General features: G+C 32.9%; 1 protein-coding gene across 4 annotated transcripts; it reads left to right on the top strand.

Annotated features, from left to right (window-relative positions):
- The first annotated feature begins 428 nt into the window (after nt 1-428).
- LOC137819267 (putative caffeine synthase MTL2) lies at nt 429-16,444 on the top strand. 4 transcript variants are annotated; one of them, XM_068623062.2, is made up of 4 exons: nt 429-561; nt 1,627-2,037; nt 2,168-2,422; nt 15,987-16,444. In XM_068623062.2, the coding sequence occupies exons 1-4, from the start codon at nt 487-489 to the stop codon at nt 16,350-16,352; spliced, it is 1,107 nt and encodes a 368-aa protein (XP_068479163.1). In that variant the 5' UTR covers nt 429-486; the 3' UTR covers nt 16,353-16,444. The 4 variants fall into 4 exon arrangements, with proteins under 4 accessions (XP_068479163.1, XP_068479166.1, XP_068479164.1 ...); XM_068623065.2 differs by lacking the exon at nt 15,987-16,444 and adding an exon at nt 14,677-15,065; XM_068623063.2 differs by lacking the exon at nt 15,987-16,444 and adding an exon at nt 14,672-14,996.
- The last annotated feature ends 1,568 nt before the right edge of the window (nt 16,445-18,012 follow it).

Below are 18,012 nucleotides of genomic sequence, written 5' to 3'. Positions count from 1 at the left end.
TTTCAAACAATAAAGACATAACTAAGCCTACTTATTTTTATTCTAATGATAGGAACTCTCACTTCAAATTGTTTTAAATATTGTTTCACAATAGTTATTTAAATCATCACGTAACACATAATTAATTTTCATTTCTCTGATTTATTCTACTTTAAAATTATAGTCGTATATTGGCACTTTATCCCATGTGTCATGCAGATATTTTTTATTTACATAAAGTAGAATTAATGTGCATCTCGAGACATATGCTTTAGATATTTTATATGCTCGCGATAAACATTGTTTCTCAACAATTAAAAATATCCTCCAATTATTGTAGTTGAGTCTTAGTGATGTCTGTTTTTTTTTTTTTTTTTGAAAAAAAAGGAAGCAAGAACCAGTTGGATAATCATCCTAACAATAACGTGTGTATATAAATGTTGACACTTCCAATAGCCTAACATAATTGTTTGACTTCAGTATTGTTGAGTGTCCATTCATTACATAATGGCAACAGAGAGAGTGCTTCACATGAAGGGTGGTGAGGGAGAAACCAGCTATATCAAAAACTCCTTACTTCAGGTATCATCTCTTTTCCGCTTTAGAAAACAAAACGCATATAAAATACAAAGAGGTTTTTCTTTTTGTTTTCTGATTATGCTAAAAAGAAAAGAGTTTATGGCAATCATATTAGATGGTAACCCAAATTTTTAGAAAGGTAGGTTGTCTGGTTTAGTGTGGCAGAAGTAGCACGTTGGCTGCTGGTTGGTGCTTCCAGCAAGGGTCCATCATGTGCAGTTTTTTTTTATCTAAGCTAGGGTTCATTTGGACCACATATAGCTTTGTGTCTCAAACATGGAACTGCTGGTTTGGCTTTTTGATGTTCTGTTTGGTTCTAGTGTGGACTATAGTGGGATGGGGCTGTTTGCTTCTACGATAGGGAGGATGTGGCTATTCCAGTAGCGATCTTGTTCTACTGGTTTATGCAGAAGTAGTTAAGGTGCTGGTCCTACTGGAGTGCGATCCCTTGGTATGGATAGTGCTAAAAAAGTTCTGATGGGTGGCTGCTTAAAAAAGAGCTGTATGGCTGGATGTTTGTGGTCTGAAAGGGTGTAAGGTTTTTTCTGGTGGATGGGTAGTTTATGTAGTTTATGTTGGATGGTTCTGGTTTTGAGCAAGGATAGTTATATGTTCGTTGATACTGTGGAGGGTGAGAGCTTTGATTTTGAAGTGTACTGATGTCAAAGGAATGTCAATGTGAAGATGGTGGCTTGGCATGGTGGTTAACTGATATGTTGGTGAACCAAAGTCAAAGGTGCATGAGGAATGCTGTTGAAGGGAATCACATAATTAAAACTGTTACAGCATTAGAAATATAGAAATATAGAAATTCTATACTTTTGGAGAGTTTTGGTGTGTAGGAGATGGCAAATTCAGAAGCTTCAGGTTGAAGTTCTTATCCATGTTGGTGTGTAGGTGCTTGTTGGTGCAATTTTTCTGCATATTTTATGCATGAAACAGCCTTTATCTTTTTGCTTCTGGTTTGTTGTTGATGATCCGGAGACTCTCTTTAAGTATTCTTCTTAATTTAATTTTATTCTGATAAAAAAAAGATGATGACCGAAATTGAAATTAAATTTGGTGTAGAGAAAAGTGGGAAGCATAGTGAAACCTATACTTGAAGATAATGTAAAACTGTTGATGTCAAACATAACTTCAGAAAGCTGTTGGAAAGTAGCAGATTTGGGATGCTCTTCGGGGACAAATTCACTCTTATTTGTGTCAAATATGCTAAGCCTCATGGATAGTGCTAGCTTGAGCTTAAACCAGAGTACGCCACCTGTATTGCAAATTTACATGAATGATCTATTTGGAAATGATTTCAACATCATCTTCAAGTTGATCCCTGACTTCCTCGAAGGAATACATGAAGAGAAAAACGAGAATCATGGAAGATGCTTTATTCATGCAACACCCGGAAACTTCTATGGAAGGCTTTTTCCCGATGATTACATCCACTTCTTTCATTCCTCCTACAGTCTCCATTGGCTATCTCAGGTCAATTGCACCAAATTAATCCTGCATTTCTTATCATTATGTTATGGATGTTTGCTAACATAGTTCCATTTTTTATATCGCTTTACAATCCCTAAGTTAACGCCTTTGGTTTACATTTGTATGGCATCAGGCACCAACTTCGACCAACATAGTTGAACCACTCAACAAGGGAAATGTTTATATTACAAGTGACAACCCTCCTTCAGTCTATGAAGCATACTTGAAGCAATTTGAAAAGGATTTCAAACTATTTCTTAAATCACGCTCGGAGGAACTAAGGTCGGGTGGTATCATGTTACTTACGTTCATTGGTAGAGAAAAATCTCAAGACATGACCACTCCTTGGGGGCTAATTGGTACGGTACTCAACGACATGGTCCAGGAGGTAAGCCACGAGATTTGATGAATGCACTCACTTCAAAATAGCAGTAGTATATATATATATATATATATGCATACATATGTATTTATTTATATATATATATATGTCCAATTTACTAATCACAACATAAACTACACTCTATTTTAGTTTAGTTTATTATTCTATTTGAATGAGTCTAACTATTTACAAACATTTTATCTTGTAAGAAGAGTAGAAGAAAAAACATTTGATACTTTGGTCTCCAATTCTTCTTCTATTGAGATCCTTTTAATATTTGGTGGGGCATTAATTGTCTTGTATGCTGAGATGACTAATCAAAGTATGAAGTATCTTTTGTATCTTTGGTCATCTGCTTGTCTAATTGGAACCAAGAGAACGATTGAACCTCTTCTCGGTCGATTGGTCTCACCTCATTCCTTCCTCTCAGCTGAACTCCCACGATCTCTCTCTCCCACTCCTCCTCATTGCTAGCTTTGGCTTCGAATGGTACCTGGAAATGGTACTCTGACGCTCAAGTCAAACTTCAACACTCGACCCTCAGTATTTAGGATTAGATGATTGTGTACCTGATCCTTTGAGTTTGCTAATTTATACAATTATTGTGGTCTCATTGTTGTTAACATGCCTAATAAAAGGAGACTAACAAATGCGGGGTCATTAATCAGTCTCGCTATTGGTCATGTCGGTCGATCTAGACCTGATGCCGAGACTCATGTTCGGTCGTGCGGACCCTACCATTACTCTTGCCACCAAGCTCGAGGATGTTTAATTCGAAGAGTCTTTATCTGAGGTTAGTGTGATGGTTGGGCTTCCCGAGGTGGAACGTTACGTTGGTGATGTCGAACGTGTGATGTGACGCGTAATGATGACTTAGGTTTTTTGGCGCCATTCGGTGTGAGTCGTTGGATGAGGGAGATCTAACGGTTGAGATGAGAGTGACGCTTAGTTTTCCTCTCTACTTGAGGACTATAAATAGTGGTCCTCTATAGTTCTGAGTCACTGTTTTCCTGCTCCGACAATCGAAACCTAATCATTTTGGTGCGATGCTTTCCTTACATTCCGAGAGGTTAGTCATGTCTTCTTCGTCTTCTTCCTCATCCTTTTCTCTCTCTTCGTCTTCGTCTTCCTCTTCTATTGGCTCCTCCACAACCGAGCCCTTGTCGATTGGGGCAATTCAAACGTTGTCCCCCATGGAGGATTTTGTAAGGGCTGATGACCCGAAAGGTGTTGTCGACCGATCAGATCCCTTTGAAAAGTCGTCCCATCTTTCGAGGCTTGATTGGATACACCTTAAGGTGATCGGGTTTATCTTTGTATACCTTGATGGGTCATCCATCAACTTCTTCATAGGAAAGCATACCGTTTTGAAGTCGGATGCCAGTAATGGTATCTTGGCTATTGATTATTGTCGACCGACCGATACCATATGTATGGGTCGGTCTTCCTCAGAGGGTCCTTTCTTCTTTGTTTATTCTTGTCTTTTTTTCTGACTTGCATGTCACTCTCCCTTTTGATGATTTCACCATGGGTGTCCATTGGACACTCAATGTGACTCCCTCCCAACTTCACCCAAACACTTGGGCTTCTCTCCAAAATTTTCACCTTATCTGCAACATGTTTCGCCTTTCTCCAACTCCTTCCACTTTCTTAAGTAATTATATCTCTCACCCAACCAACCCTGTTAGCTGGCTGTTACTTATCAGTCAACCGAGTAACATTTTGTTTAGCCCTTACACCACCTCGTACAAAAATTTCAAAGGAAAGTTCTTCAAACTTTTTGTTGAGCCCAAGGGTTCGAGGCTTTTCTTTGACGAAACTGGTCGGTCTAATTTTCCTCTATATTGGACCAAGAACCCCACCCAGTTCAAGGAATGGCCACGTTCGGCTCCAAGAGCCAAGGAACTGGAGATTTATTCTCTTTTTGACAACCTACCTCGAAGGCTCCCCACACAGTAACTATTAATCGTTTTCAAGTCTTCTCAGCGGTGGATAAATTTTTATGGTATGTTTCCATTGTTTTTTGTCTCGGTCGGTCAAATATTTTAACTTAAGTGTTTTTTACTTATGCAGATATTATGACAAAAGAGGCTCCTTATTCGGGCAATGTCATGGTTGCCTTCCGTGCCAAGACCCTTGAAAAGGGAAAGGCAAAAATAGCCTGGAAACAGTTGCAGCCGACAACCCTTCCGCTGTCGAGGCATCTGGCCCCTCAACTCTTGTTGATGAGGGAAGGAAGAGAAAAAGAAGGGAGTATGCCAACATCGCAATGACCACTCATCCTCCTGGCGGCACCGAGAGACGTCCACCACCTCCCTCTCCAATTCGGTTGGAGTCTTCCTCGCCGGTCGGCACAACCAGCCTTGAAGCTGTCGCTCCTGCTCCCGAAGCCCCCATCGCCCCCTTGACTCTACTTTGGGTGATCTTCAATTTAAACAGGGTGTCCAAGTCGGTCTGCCACCGACAACTAAAAAGGTTTTCTCCTTCGTCCCCGAAGAGGAGCTGCTTTCGGCCGACATTGAGATTCAATGTCGGAGACTTGTGATGACTCAGGTTGTTGCCGATATACGAAACCAGAAGGTTGAAGAGAACTCTCGGTTAGAGAATGAGTTGGCCGAAACCTCCAGCTCTTGAAGTCATCCTTGGAGGCGGTTTCATCCTTCGAGTTGAGGATGGCCAAGTGATATGAGTTGATTTTAGATTCCACATTTTAAAGGTTTCGCTTTTGTTTAGATTTTGGATTTTAGCAATTTAAAGGTGGGAACCCTAAGAAGATCTCCACTGGACACGAACTTAAAACTGGTTAAGTAAGTGTGAATGTTCACTCACAAGGGCAAAGAGAATGGTGACAATGATGCAAAGGTGAAGATAAAGAGAACATAAAAGAGGAAACGAAACAAGACTAAAATGATAAAGAATGACCGAATTGAAGGAACATTAAAGAACACGAAATGGAAATGGATAATGGCGCAAATAAAGAAGGAAAAAGATGAAGGGATGAAAAAAACTTATGGATTAGAAAGGGAATTCACGCCACTTGGAGCAGAGGGACTCTAAGATGAGGGATGCAAGAGCCATCACTTGAGATGTCACTCACTCAAGATAAGACCTAGAGTCATCACTTAGGATACTAGCCACTCAAGATTAGACCTAGATAAAAAGGAGTACTTAGACTCTCAATTCACTCAAGCAGTATTTCTTTACTTAAAATTTCAATGTGTAAATACATGGAGGAAGGCACCCTTTATACAGGAAGGAGTGACTTGGAGGGCAAGATGAGTGAGGGGTAGAAAAGGAAGGAGAGAGGGGTTGCCTAGGGTGTTGACCATGGTCAAAACCATCCCTTAGGCATAGCTTCTAGAAGCTAGGGCTACATTCTAACCCTAATGGACTAGGCAAAAGCTAAAATCATAAATACAGCCCCTTATTATGCTAAATGAACCTACTTTAGCCTATTCTAGTATTTGGACCCCAATGTGAGCCCAAATTATTTACAACATGTTTCTATTTTTAAGAAGACCAGAAGAAAGAACAGTTGATGTTTTGGTGTATGCCTCATTCTTCTTCTAGTAAGGTCTGTCAGATCTTTGGTGGGGCTTTGACTTGATTGCTGAGATGACTGCTCACCGTGTGAAATGTCTCTTGAGTCCTTGGTCATTTGTTTGTCTTCTTGGATTATATCATGCCCCAAGTTGAAGATAATTCGACCTCAAATTTAGAACTCCTGCAGATAACATAGTTAGTTTGTTCACATATAAGATATTGTGGATTCTGGTATGTGAAGTAAATTGATGTTCCTGAAGTGTGGGGAGTTCAGAAGGGGAAGTTCTAGATACAAGCCATGTTGGGGATGAAAGAACTTTTTGATGAAAATCCTCTTAGAAGGTGAGAACCTTTAGGAGGGGTTTGAATTTCATCCCAAAACTTCAATGTCCCAGATATCAAGTATTTAGATTTATTGGGTAATGAAAAAGAGAAGGAAGAAGAACACCTTGGAGGTGCAGTTTGTAGTCCGACACGGGTTAACATGATTGTTTTTGCAGTGTAAGGTGATATATTGTAATCTGGTTTATCTATTCCTTCGTTATCTTTTTCATTTTCTTTTTTGTTTTTCATTTTTATTTCTTCCTCATGAACTTCTTTGGGAGAAAGAGGTTTTAAGATAACTTTGTGCCCTTGGAAGTTAAAAGACATTTTGTTGGTCAGGCCATCATGTAGAACTTGTCTATCATATTTCCAAGGCCCTTCCCAAAAGAATATGTGTTGCTTCCATTGGCACAACATCACATAAAACCTCATCTTGATACTTTCCTATATCAAAAGTTATGAGGACTTGTTTATTTACCATGATTTCTCCTTTGGCACTAAGCCACTGAAGTTTATAGGACTTTGTATGAGAGATAGTGGGTAATCCAAGCTTTTCCACTACTCTTATACTTGCCACATTAGCACAACTACCCTCGTTTATTATCATGAAACAAAACTTGTTGTTGATAAGGCAGTGGGTGTGGAAAATATTTTCTCTTTATGTGTCATCCAAATGTTTTGGAATTGTTCCCAACATTCGCCTTATCACCAATAAGTCACCTTCACAAGGAAATTCACATTCATTGGGGATTTTGATGGGGAAGGGGAGTTAGATCGAGAAGATTGATCACTATGGTCACTTACGATTATCCCCCCCTTAACCATCATGGTTCATTTTGTTGGACAGTTGGCAGCTATGTGCCCAAAACCTAAGCATTTAAAACATTTAGTACTTGAGGTTTTGGTTGGCGATTTTGCCCTAGAAGGAGAAAAATGTTCTTTTTGTGGAGTGGATTCTTAAGAGGAGTTGGAAGGATTATCTTGTTTTGAAAATTGATTTTTACCCTTCCAAGTTGAGTTATAGAAGCCATCATTATGAGTATTTTTGAAATATTTTTTCTTTAAAAGTTGTGATTCAACCTTGATAGCTAGGTGAACTAATTTTTCCAAAGAGGTATACTCATAAATTTCTACAACATTTTGAATCTCTCTTCTTAATCCACTAACTAAATGAGCAATCATTGACTCTTCATTTTCATGCATAATAATTTTTGTCAAAGTTACTTCCAAATCTTTAAAGTATTCATCACACTCTTAGGTCCTTGTTAAAGTCGTTGGAGCTTCAACAAGAGTTCCTTCCTATAATGAGGAGAAACAAATCGCGTGTGCATGCATTCCTTTAAATCGTACCAAAAGACCACGATTGGCCTCTTGTTCAAACTAATGTCCATTACAACCTGATGCCACCACTGCATGGCATAGTCTACGAATACTAGGGAAGCTAACTTAACTTTTTGGTCATCATCGACCTCAAGCACATTAATAATATGTTCTACTTTAGCATCCCATCCTAGATGCCGATCAAAAAAAAAAAAGCATCCCATCCTAGATACAAATTGGGGTCACTTTCCCTGCTAAAGCTAGGTAATTTTAAAAACAGTAAAAAAGGTTTTGTGGTTGGTGTTGATGGCGCCTCTCTTCAAAGTGATGCACTCTCCAATCTTGTTCGTCTTCTTGACTCCCATAGTGCAAGTAGTTTCTAGTAGCTTTGCGTGGCTCCCATCTCCTTTCTCGATTTTGTCTCACTTGAGCCTCCTCTAATCTTTGCAACATTTTCACTAGTTTCCTTATTTCCTTGTCTTTGTGGGCCATTCGTCTCCTAGCATCCGCAAGTTTTCCCAAAAAGATGTGCCTTTTGAGGCGATTGCAACTTTAAACATTCACCTAAAGACAAATTAGCCATAATTTTGCACAAGGAAACAAACAATTATTGAAAAATTACAAGTTAAACTCTCACTCTCATGTATCACTCAAGAAAGATTCACACTCAAAAGGGTCTACACTTGATGCAAGACCTCAAGTGAAAGATGACAAAGCTCTTACATTTGCTCACCAACGTACCCCCAAAAAAAAACTTAAGAAACAATGAAAGACAAGCAAAAAAAGGTTTAAAACAAAGAAAGCAAAACCAAAAGGAATTAAGATGAAGACAAAACTTTGAACAAGACAAACAAGAAAAGCACGAAAAAGATACGAGGAAACTTACTTAAACTTTCATTATGAAGATTTTAAAGGTTTTAGAAATTGAGAAAGCAAGTGGAATTAAACTACACAATTAGGAAAGTAATTTGTCATATAGTTAGAACCCCTTTTTATAAGTGAAATGTGAATGCACTTGAAACATTTTATGTTGATTTTGCTTCTTCTTTCTTTTCTCCTGAATTGACGAATTCAAATTTTCAGATGATTTTGTGCATGCAAATGGAATTCACTTTTCAATTTAAAAAAAAAAGATAAGATACTGGGATTCAAGTTATATGAACGCTTGTAATCTATATTTGGAATTAAATCAACCGTTAATCTAACAACTTCTAATTTGGTTTTAGTTCTTCACAATTAAAATAAAAATAAGTATAAAAGATGAAAGACTCCTAGAACAATGAGAACATCATATGCAAGCAAAAGTGATAAGAGAAAAAAAAATTGACAAAAAACGAAATTCACAAAGCGAAAACGAAATTCACAAAGCGAAATTTAAAGTGCTTAATGAATAAAAAGACGGAAACTATAAATGATAGGAATTTAAAGGCAGAATTTAAATTGCTTGAATATAAAATCAAGAATTTAAAATGTGCATAAATTTAAAGGCAGAATATCAACTCAGCAATATAAGCACAAATTGAACCATGCTCTGATTACCACATGATGTGGGTTGATTTTAGGATTGCACATTTTAATTGGTTTCTCTTGTTTATGATTTTGAGATTAACAATATAAGTTGAGAACCCTAAGAAGATACCCACTGGACATAAACTTAACCAAGTGGTTAGTAAGTGTGAAGGTTCACTTCAGAAGGGTAAAAAGAAAAGACAATTATAAGGTGAAAAATGAAGGAACATAGAGGAAGGGGAATGGAAGGCACAAAAAGGAATTGAAAAGGGGAAGAAATGAAGAGAACTTATGGGGAGAAAGGAAGTCACGCCACTTGGAGTAGAGGGTCTCCAAGATGAGTGATGCAAGAGCCGCCACTTGAGATATTACCCACCTAAGATAAGACCTAGAGCCGCCACTTGGGATATTACCCACCCAAGATCAGACCCAAATAACTCAGAGTACTCAGACTCTCAATTCACTCAAGTAGAGTTTCTTTACTTAAAATTTCAATGTGTAAATACATGGAAGAAGGAACCCTTTATATAGGAAGGAGTGACTTTGAGGGCAAGATGAGTGAGGGTAGAAAAGGAAGGGCAGAGGAGTTGCCTAGGGTGTTGACCATTGTCAAAACCATCCCTTAGGCATAGCTTCTAGAAGCTAGGGCTACATTCTAACCCTAATGGACTAGGCACAAGCTAAAATGATAAATACACCACCTATTATGCTAAATGAACCTACTCTAGCCTATTATACTATTTGGACCCCCAAAGTGAGCCCAAATTATTTACAACATGTTTTTATTTTAAGAATACCAAAAGAAATAATAGTTGGTGTTTTGGTGTATGCCCTGTTCTTCTTCTGGTAAAGTCTGTCGGATCTTTGGTGGGGCCTTGACTTGATTGCTGAGATGACTACTCACTGTGTGAATTGTATCTTGAGTCCTTGGCCATCTGTTTGTCTTCTTAGATTATATCACCAAGGTTGGCATTGTGCTTGAGCTTAGCTAGATGAGGGTAGCGGAGGTGGTCGAACTGAAAAAGGCGTTGGAGGAAGCCAAGGCAAGGAACTCGGTGTTGGAGACCGAGAAGGCCTTGGTGGAAGCTAAGCTTGACAAAACCCAAGATGATGTCTTGGTGATGTTGAGTGAGAGCTTCAATCACGCAGTCCGACAAGCCTACCTGTTCTACAATGGGCCACCAACGGTCAGTGCTTTCGACGCCACTAAGAACGTCTATGAGGGCCAATTGGTGCCCATTGATGAATTAGAGGCTTTGAAGAATGCGTTGTCGAGGACGTTGAAGATCAAGATCGTTAGGTTTAGTCGTTACCGCTTTTTTTTTCCTCCGGCCAGGGTGTGGCCTTCTTTTCTTTTATTTCTTCGATGTCGAGGTGTGGCCTCGTTCTACTTCTTTAATCAATATATCGATCATTCTTCATTATTTTTGTTTTATATAATGTACAAGTTATAATAATAAACTAGTTTATCGGTCGGAACACCCATAAGTAAGATTTATCTTAAGTAGTTGAGTGTCGGGCGGTATGACCGATCAAGGTGAGCGTTCTTGATTGGACCAAGTCTTTAGGGGTCTTGAGGGAATACCAGTTAAGGAATGCGTCCTTGGTCGAACCGAGTCTTTAGGTGTCGGGAGGGAATCCCGGTTAAAGTATCATCATCCTTGACCAAACCAAATCTTCAGTATAAGATTAAGGTTTCTAAGGCTTTTTCAGTTATTAAAGATTTAACTTGTCTAGTGGAAAAGTCGTCTAAAGCTTCAATGAAGAATGATATGATGGATTTCGGTGTGATTAAGTTTTTTGGTATTAATATTCGTACTGGTAAAGTTCTTCGTCCTCTTCCTGTTAGATGGGAGTTTCCTTCACCAGGCAGAGTTAAAATTAACACTGATGGGGCTACTAGGGGTTATCCAGGTATGAGGGAGTTTATTGGAGCTTTCTCTGCGTTTCTTGACGTTCAGAATGCTTTGGTTTCTGATTATGGAGTTATATATGCTTTGGAGGAAGCTCAAAAGTTGGGACTAAATGTATGGTTGGAATGTGACTCTGCCTTGGTTTATGCTGCGTTTACTGCTAGGACAAATGTTTCTTGGATGCTTCGTAATCGATGGAATACTTGTCTTATTTATTGTGGAAAAATCAGGTTTAGGGTTACTCATATTTTTCGTGAAGGGAAAGCGTGTGCTGATAAGTTGGCTAATTTAGGATTTATTCAAAATAATACCTATATCAACACTTTTATTCACCACAGAATAGTAACACAACTTAATGTTTTATATCTATATACCATGTTTATCTATCAAAATGTAATTTCTAACGCTTTCAATTAAATTTAATCTCTGTATACATTTATGAACTCAGTCCAACAATCAAATATATTATTATAACCTAGGCTAACAAAATTGTGAATTATAAAATTTTAGAAAGATAGTGATTTATAACAAATAAATGAGAAAATGTTTTAATTTATATACATATAACCTTTAACTTAAAATAACAATGAATTCATTCTTCACCTATATAAAAATAGACTCTTCACTATTAAAAAATTATTAAATAGAAATAAAGTTTCGAGACAAAAAACAATTATGGACTAAATTAGATATTATTTTTATAGAATAAAAAATTATTGATATCTAAAATAGTTTCTAAATATAAACTCGTTTCTAAATTGGTATACAATTATTTAATTGGTATCTAATTCACTACAAAAAAAATTCGTATTATCTACGGACTTTTAACCAGGGATCTGAGTCCGTAGGTAAATTCAGCATTACCTACGGACATTACCCGCAGAATCTGAATCCGTAAGTAAATTCAACATTACCTACCAACTAATACCCACGGATCTTATTACCTACCAACTTTTACCTACGAATCTCTATTACCTACCAACTATTACCCACGAATCTTATTACCTACCAACTTCTACCTACGGATCTCTATTACCTACAAACTATTACCCACGAATCTCTGTTACCTACGAACTATCACCTACGAATCTCTATTACCTACCACCTATTATCATAATAATTATATACATAATATTAAAAATATTAATATAATATGAAAAATTATAAAATTATAAAATCATAATTCATAATATTAATTATATTTAATAATATTAATAATATTTCATAATATTTAATAATATTAATAATATTTAATAAAATTAATAATATTTAATAATAATAATAATAATATTTAATAATATTAATAATATTTAATAATATTAATAATATCTAATAATATTAATAATATTTAATAATATTAATACTATTTAATAATATTTAATAGTATTAATAATATTTAATAGTATTAATAATATTTAATAGTATTAATAATATTTAATAGTATTAACAATATTTAATAGTATTAACAATATTTAATAGTATTAAAAATATTTAATACTATTTAACAATATTTAATAGTATTAAAAATATTTAATACTATTTAACAATATTTAATAGTATTAATAATATTTAATAGTATTAATAATATTTAATAGTATTAATAATATTTAATAGTATTAATAATATTTAATAGTATTAATAATATTAATAATATTTAATAATATTAATAATATTTAATAATATTAATAATATTTAATAATATTAATAATATTTAATAATATTAATAATATTTAATAATATTAATAATATTAATAATATTTAATAATATTAGTAATATTTAATAATATTAATAATACTTAATAATATTAATAATACTTAATAATATTAATATTAATATTAATAATACTTAATAATATTAATATTAATAATACTTAATAATATTAATATTAATAATACTTAATAATATTACTATTAATAATACTTAATAATATTAATATTAATAATACTTAATAATATTAATAATACTTAATAATACTTAATAATATTAATAATATTAATAATACTTAATAATATTAATAATACTTAATAATATTAATAATACTTAATATTATTTTGGGTTTAGGGTTTAGGGTTTTTACACATTTAGGGTTTTAATCATTTTGGGACGTTTTTACACGTTTGTACACACGAGTGATTTGAGCACAAGAGAGAAGTTAGTTAGAAAGCACCTTCAGAATACTACAGTTACGGTGTTCCGATACAGAGGTGCACGGTCTTTACTACCATACTAACTTGAGCGTCGGAGTGCAAACGACCGCGAGGGCGCCCTTTGTTCTCTCTGTTTCAGGTACTCACGGCGGCGAAGGGTGGAGATTTGGAACAAAGACGAAGAAGCCCTTGATACGCGAGTCTTAGCAATTATTAATAATATTAATAATATTAATAATTTTTAATATTTTAATAATATATAATAATATTAATAGTATTTAATAGTATTTAATAATATTAATAATATTTTATAATATTAATAATATTTAATATTTAATATTTAATATTTAATAATATTAATAATAATAATATTTAATAATAGTTAATAATACTAAGAATATATAATAATTTTAAGAATATTTATTAATATTACGAATATTTAATAATATTAACAATATTTAACAATATTAATAATAATAATGATATTAAATATATGAATAATGTTATTAATTTTTATTTTATTGATTATATTAATATTGGTAATTATACTCATAAGTATAATAATAATCATAACATGACAACAAAACTTGACTGGTGTAATAGTTAAAGCTTCTATGGACATTCTGTTGTTTTCGTTACCCACGGACACATTATCCATAGGTAAATTACCGATGCCCACAGCTGTTACCTATGGATTTCTTCCGTAGATAAATTGGATTTTTCTTGTAATGATTAGCTAACAATTTTAGAATCTAAGGTAGTTGATAGCTAATTACATACCAATTTAGAAACTAATTTATAATTTTATTAATAATAAAAACTACTTTAGATACAAATAATTTTTTAAAATTCTAAAAAAATAAAATGACTAATTATTTTTGTCCATAAAATTAATTTATATTTAATAATGATTTTAAAGCTTTATCATAGAAACTTGTATACTTATATTTTTTAATATGTACTTTGAAAAACATATTAAATTATTATCAAATTACATTTGTAACAACCAGCAGTCTATGCATGTACTACCCACTTTAATTATGCAGAACTGTTTTTTCTTCGATCTTAACTTCATGTACCATTGCTAACAAAAAAATTCATGATAAATTAATTCAAAATTCAATAAATTGCAAATAATCTAAAATTCATAAATCAAAATTGTGCTAAAAATATTTAGGGACCAAAATTATGAATAATTACAATTTAGAGACAATTTAGTACAATGTTTTCGTCACTATTTTATATTTCTTTTGGTTATTTTAATCCTAATAAATATTATGGATATTGTATTTTATTTTAATGAGAAAAGGTAATTTAAAAATAGTTAGTAATGAAAATTCAATTAGTACATTAGTAATATTTTAAATAATCAACTAAAAGTATTATTTTTACTATATATTTTAATATATTATAAATATAATATATTAAAGACTATAATAGGGTATTTTTCGTTGGAGTATGGGAGAATCTATTGAAGCTTTCTCTGCGTTTCTTGAAGTTCAGACTGCTATGCTTGCTGAGTTTTATGGGATTATACATGCTATGGAGGAAGTTCAAAAGATGGGGCTTACTAATGTTTGGTTGGAATGTAATTCTACTTTGGTTTGTGTTGCGTTTACTGCTAGGACTAATGTTCCTTGGATGTTTCGTATTCGATGAAATACTTGTCTTAATTACTGTGGGAAAATCAGGTTTAGGGTTACTCATAGAAAATCTTTTTATTGGTATAATAGGCTACCATCTAGTCTGTTCTTAAAATTCTTTATGAATAGGTATAGTCTACCTATGTATCATTTTGTTAATATATGTGTTTTGGTCTAGTCCCCAGATTTTTTTTGTATTTTCTTTCTTTTTGTTTCTTTTTTAATAATACTTTTTTTTCATGTGATTACAAATTATTGTTGTTACTTGATGTATCAGTAGATCTGAGATGTCATTACATAATAATGCCTAATATGAAAATTTTTATTTAAAAAAAACTATAATAGAGCGATTATTTACCTTGTATTTTTTAGGTCTACTTACTTTTGTCTTTAATTGAAACCTCCACGTATCAAAGTTGTGTCATTAAAATTCTTACTCATCATCACTTTGTTCTTTCATTTAATTTAAAAGCATAGGTAATGAATCAAGCCAATTAAAATCCATCTTAAAAATATTACCAAAATAAAATTTTAATCACTTTTTAGAAGTTTAATAAGTTTGGACCAAGAGGTAAGCGATTAGGTTTGACAGATGATTAGCCAAAAGTGAACCAACACATATATGTAAATCAACACAAATTTCAATAAATTTATTTTATAAAAGTGTTTAAATACTCAATAAATCGGAAATTTCAATAATTTTTTCTAAAACATTCACTCTAATATATCTCATTCTTAAACACACTGTTTTTCACTTTCCTCTCATATTCTCACCCACTCACTCAAATTCTCGCACATTCTCTCCGTAATTCAAACATACTCTAATTACATTTTATAATTATTTCCTTTTATTTTCATATCGCATTTTAGAATTCCAGAACGAAAAGTGACTTGTGTACAGTTTGAAAACTGTGATTCCTCAGTTTGAAAACTAGAATTTACACTAAATTTTATAATAATTTATATGTTGTTTTATAACTAGGTCGCCTTGTATTATTTTATATATAATTTATTTTGCATATTGTGTGGTATTGGATGTTACCGCTGTGGTGTATAGTTGGTGCTGTAAAAACAAAATTTTCTACACGTGCTTGTTAAAGCTTGAAATTTGAAACACTTTAGAAACTAGCAACAGGAAATAAGGTTGTTTTATTTATTCTTTATGATTAGGGTCTACTTGAAGAGAAAAAATTAGCCTTCTTTGATCTACCTATATATGGTCCCACTGCTGAAGAAGTTAGACAAGTGATTGAAGCAGAAGGATCTTTTACCCTTCAAACTTTGAGGACTTTCAACATAGGTTGGGATGCAAATCTTCATGAGGATGTTGGTGATTCTATACTTGATAGCAAAATCAAAGGAGAGTTCATAGCTAAGTACATTAGAGCTATTTTTGAACCTCTTTTGTCAGTTCAGTTTGGGGAAGATAACATGGATGAATTGTTCACAAGATTTGCAAACGAAGTTGCCCAACTCATTGAATTGGAGACATTGGAGTATACTAATGTGGTAGTGTCCATGACCAAAGTTTCTTGAAGATATATATATTTTGGATGGGTTAAGTGTATGACCAACTTTTTGGTTGTTATGTATTTTGGATTTTTACTATAATATTGGATTCATGGTAACTTTAGTTTTTCTTTTCAAGGATAATCTTTCATTATGTTAGTTTAGTGGTCTTGTAATTTTAGATTCTTATCTATTTGGTTATATACTGTTTCTCTTTATTGATTACTTTAATTTAAGCTTATAAAATACGGTTTCCAAATTAAAATAACCCTTATTTTTAATAAATTATAAATCTTAAAAGAATTGTTTGAAAAATGAGACGTATTATGCAGTTCATAAATTAACAAAAATCGATAATATGAACTAATTATTATAAGAAGAAAGCTCAACATAGGCAAATCAATTATTATTATATATATATATGTGGAGCTTGTACGTATAAGATGATGGTACTCAATTCTTTCATAAGAAGAGTTTTAAAGTGACTAATTGTAAAAAACCACAAAAAGTTAATTATAATTTGCTACAAAAGTTTGTAAGTAGCCAAAGTACCCACAAATTATCTATGCAAAAAAAATAGTCATAGGTAAATTGGATGTAGGTAATTGTTTCCTACAACTTTTCAAAATTCATGGAAAAATTACGATGGTACGTATTCATACAAATTATTTGTATTTAAGATAATTACATATAATTAAATCCATAAATAAACGTATGTATGAATATATTTGTAGATAAATAAATACAAATAAATTCGTAATAAGCACACATAAATATATTTGTTGATAGTTTAATACAGATAAATCAGTAATTCCACACGGAAAAATCTATAAGTAATTATATGCAAATAAATTTAGAGTATAGATAATTCCATAAGTAATTTGCGAGATAGATTTGTATGTAATTTTATTGGGATAAATTTGTATATGAAACTATGTGTAATACTTAAAGACTTTTTAGTAATCTTTCTAGGATCCTTTTCACTACACCTAAATCCTTCATGAAAAAAAAACTTCATCAATCCTTCTATTAAGAGTCACTATTTTACTATATTTTTTTCAATATAATCTAAAGTAATTATATAGGAATAAATTTACATAACAAATAATTGCATAGGTAATTACGTACGAGATAAATTTGTATGTAAATTCATTGGGATAAATTTGTATGAAACTATGTGTAATACCTAAACAATTTTTAGTAATCTTTATTCCTAGGATCCTTTTCACTACACCTAAATCCTTCATGAAAAACCTAAATCCTTCATGAAAAAAAACTTGCTCAATCCTTCAATCCTTCTATTAAAAGCCACTATTTTACTATATTCTTTTCAATAATCAACACATCATTAACAATATAATATAAGAATTATCAACTCACCACTTTTATATCTTTTCACGAATACATAATGGTATGCAAAACTCTTCTTGAATTTTTGTTAGGTCATAAATAGATGTAACTTATCTTTGAGTTTTTTTTTAAGATGGTAAAGGTTTTTCTAAAAGCAACACACTAATTGTTCATTATCCAGTTCTTCAAAACCTTATAATTGTTCCATATATATTTCTTTCTCTTGTTATCCATGTATCAAAATAGTGCTAACATCAAGTTGCTCAATCTCCATATCTAGTTTAACAATTAGGCAAAGAATTGTTCTAATAGATGTCATCTTCGACTAATGAACAAA

The sequence above is a fragment of the Phaseolus vulgaris genome, chromosome 10 (genome assembly GCF_051622355.1).
Source record: "Phaseolus vulgaris cultivar YP4 chromosome 10, ASM5162235v1, whole genome shotgun sequence".
NCBI lineage: Eukaryota > Viridiplantae > Streptophyta > Magnoliopsida > Fabales > Fabaceae > Phaseolus > Phaseolus vulgaris.
Note: the sequence above shows the minus strand (reverse complement) of the source record. Positions and strands in the feature narration are given on the sequence as shown.

Bases quoted from the DNA above. Each gene is read 5' to 3' on its own strand.
- LOC137819267 (XM_068623062.2), top strand. From the start codon at position 487: ATGGCAACAGAGAGAGTGCTTCACATGAAGGGTGGTGAGGGAGAAACC. The intron at 562-1,626 runs GTATCATCTCTT...AATTTGGTGTAG, and splicing joins TCAAAAACTCCTTACTTCAG to AGAAAAGTGGGAAGCATAGT. The intron at 2,038-2,167 runs GTCAATTGCACC...GTATGGCATCAG, and splicing joins GTCTCCATTGGCTATCTCAG to GCACCAACTTCGACCAACAT.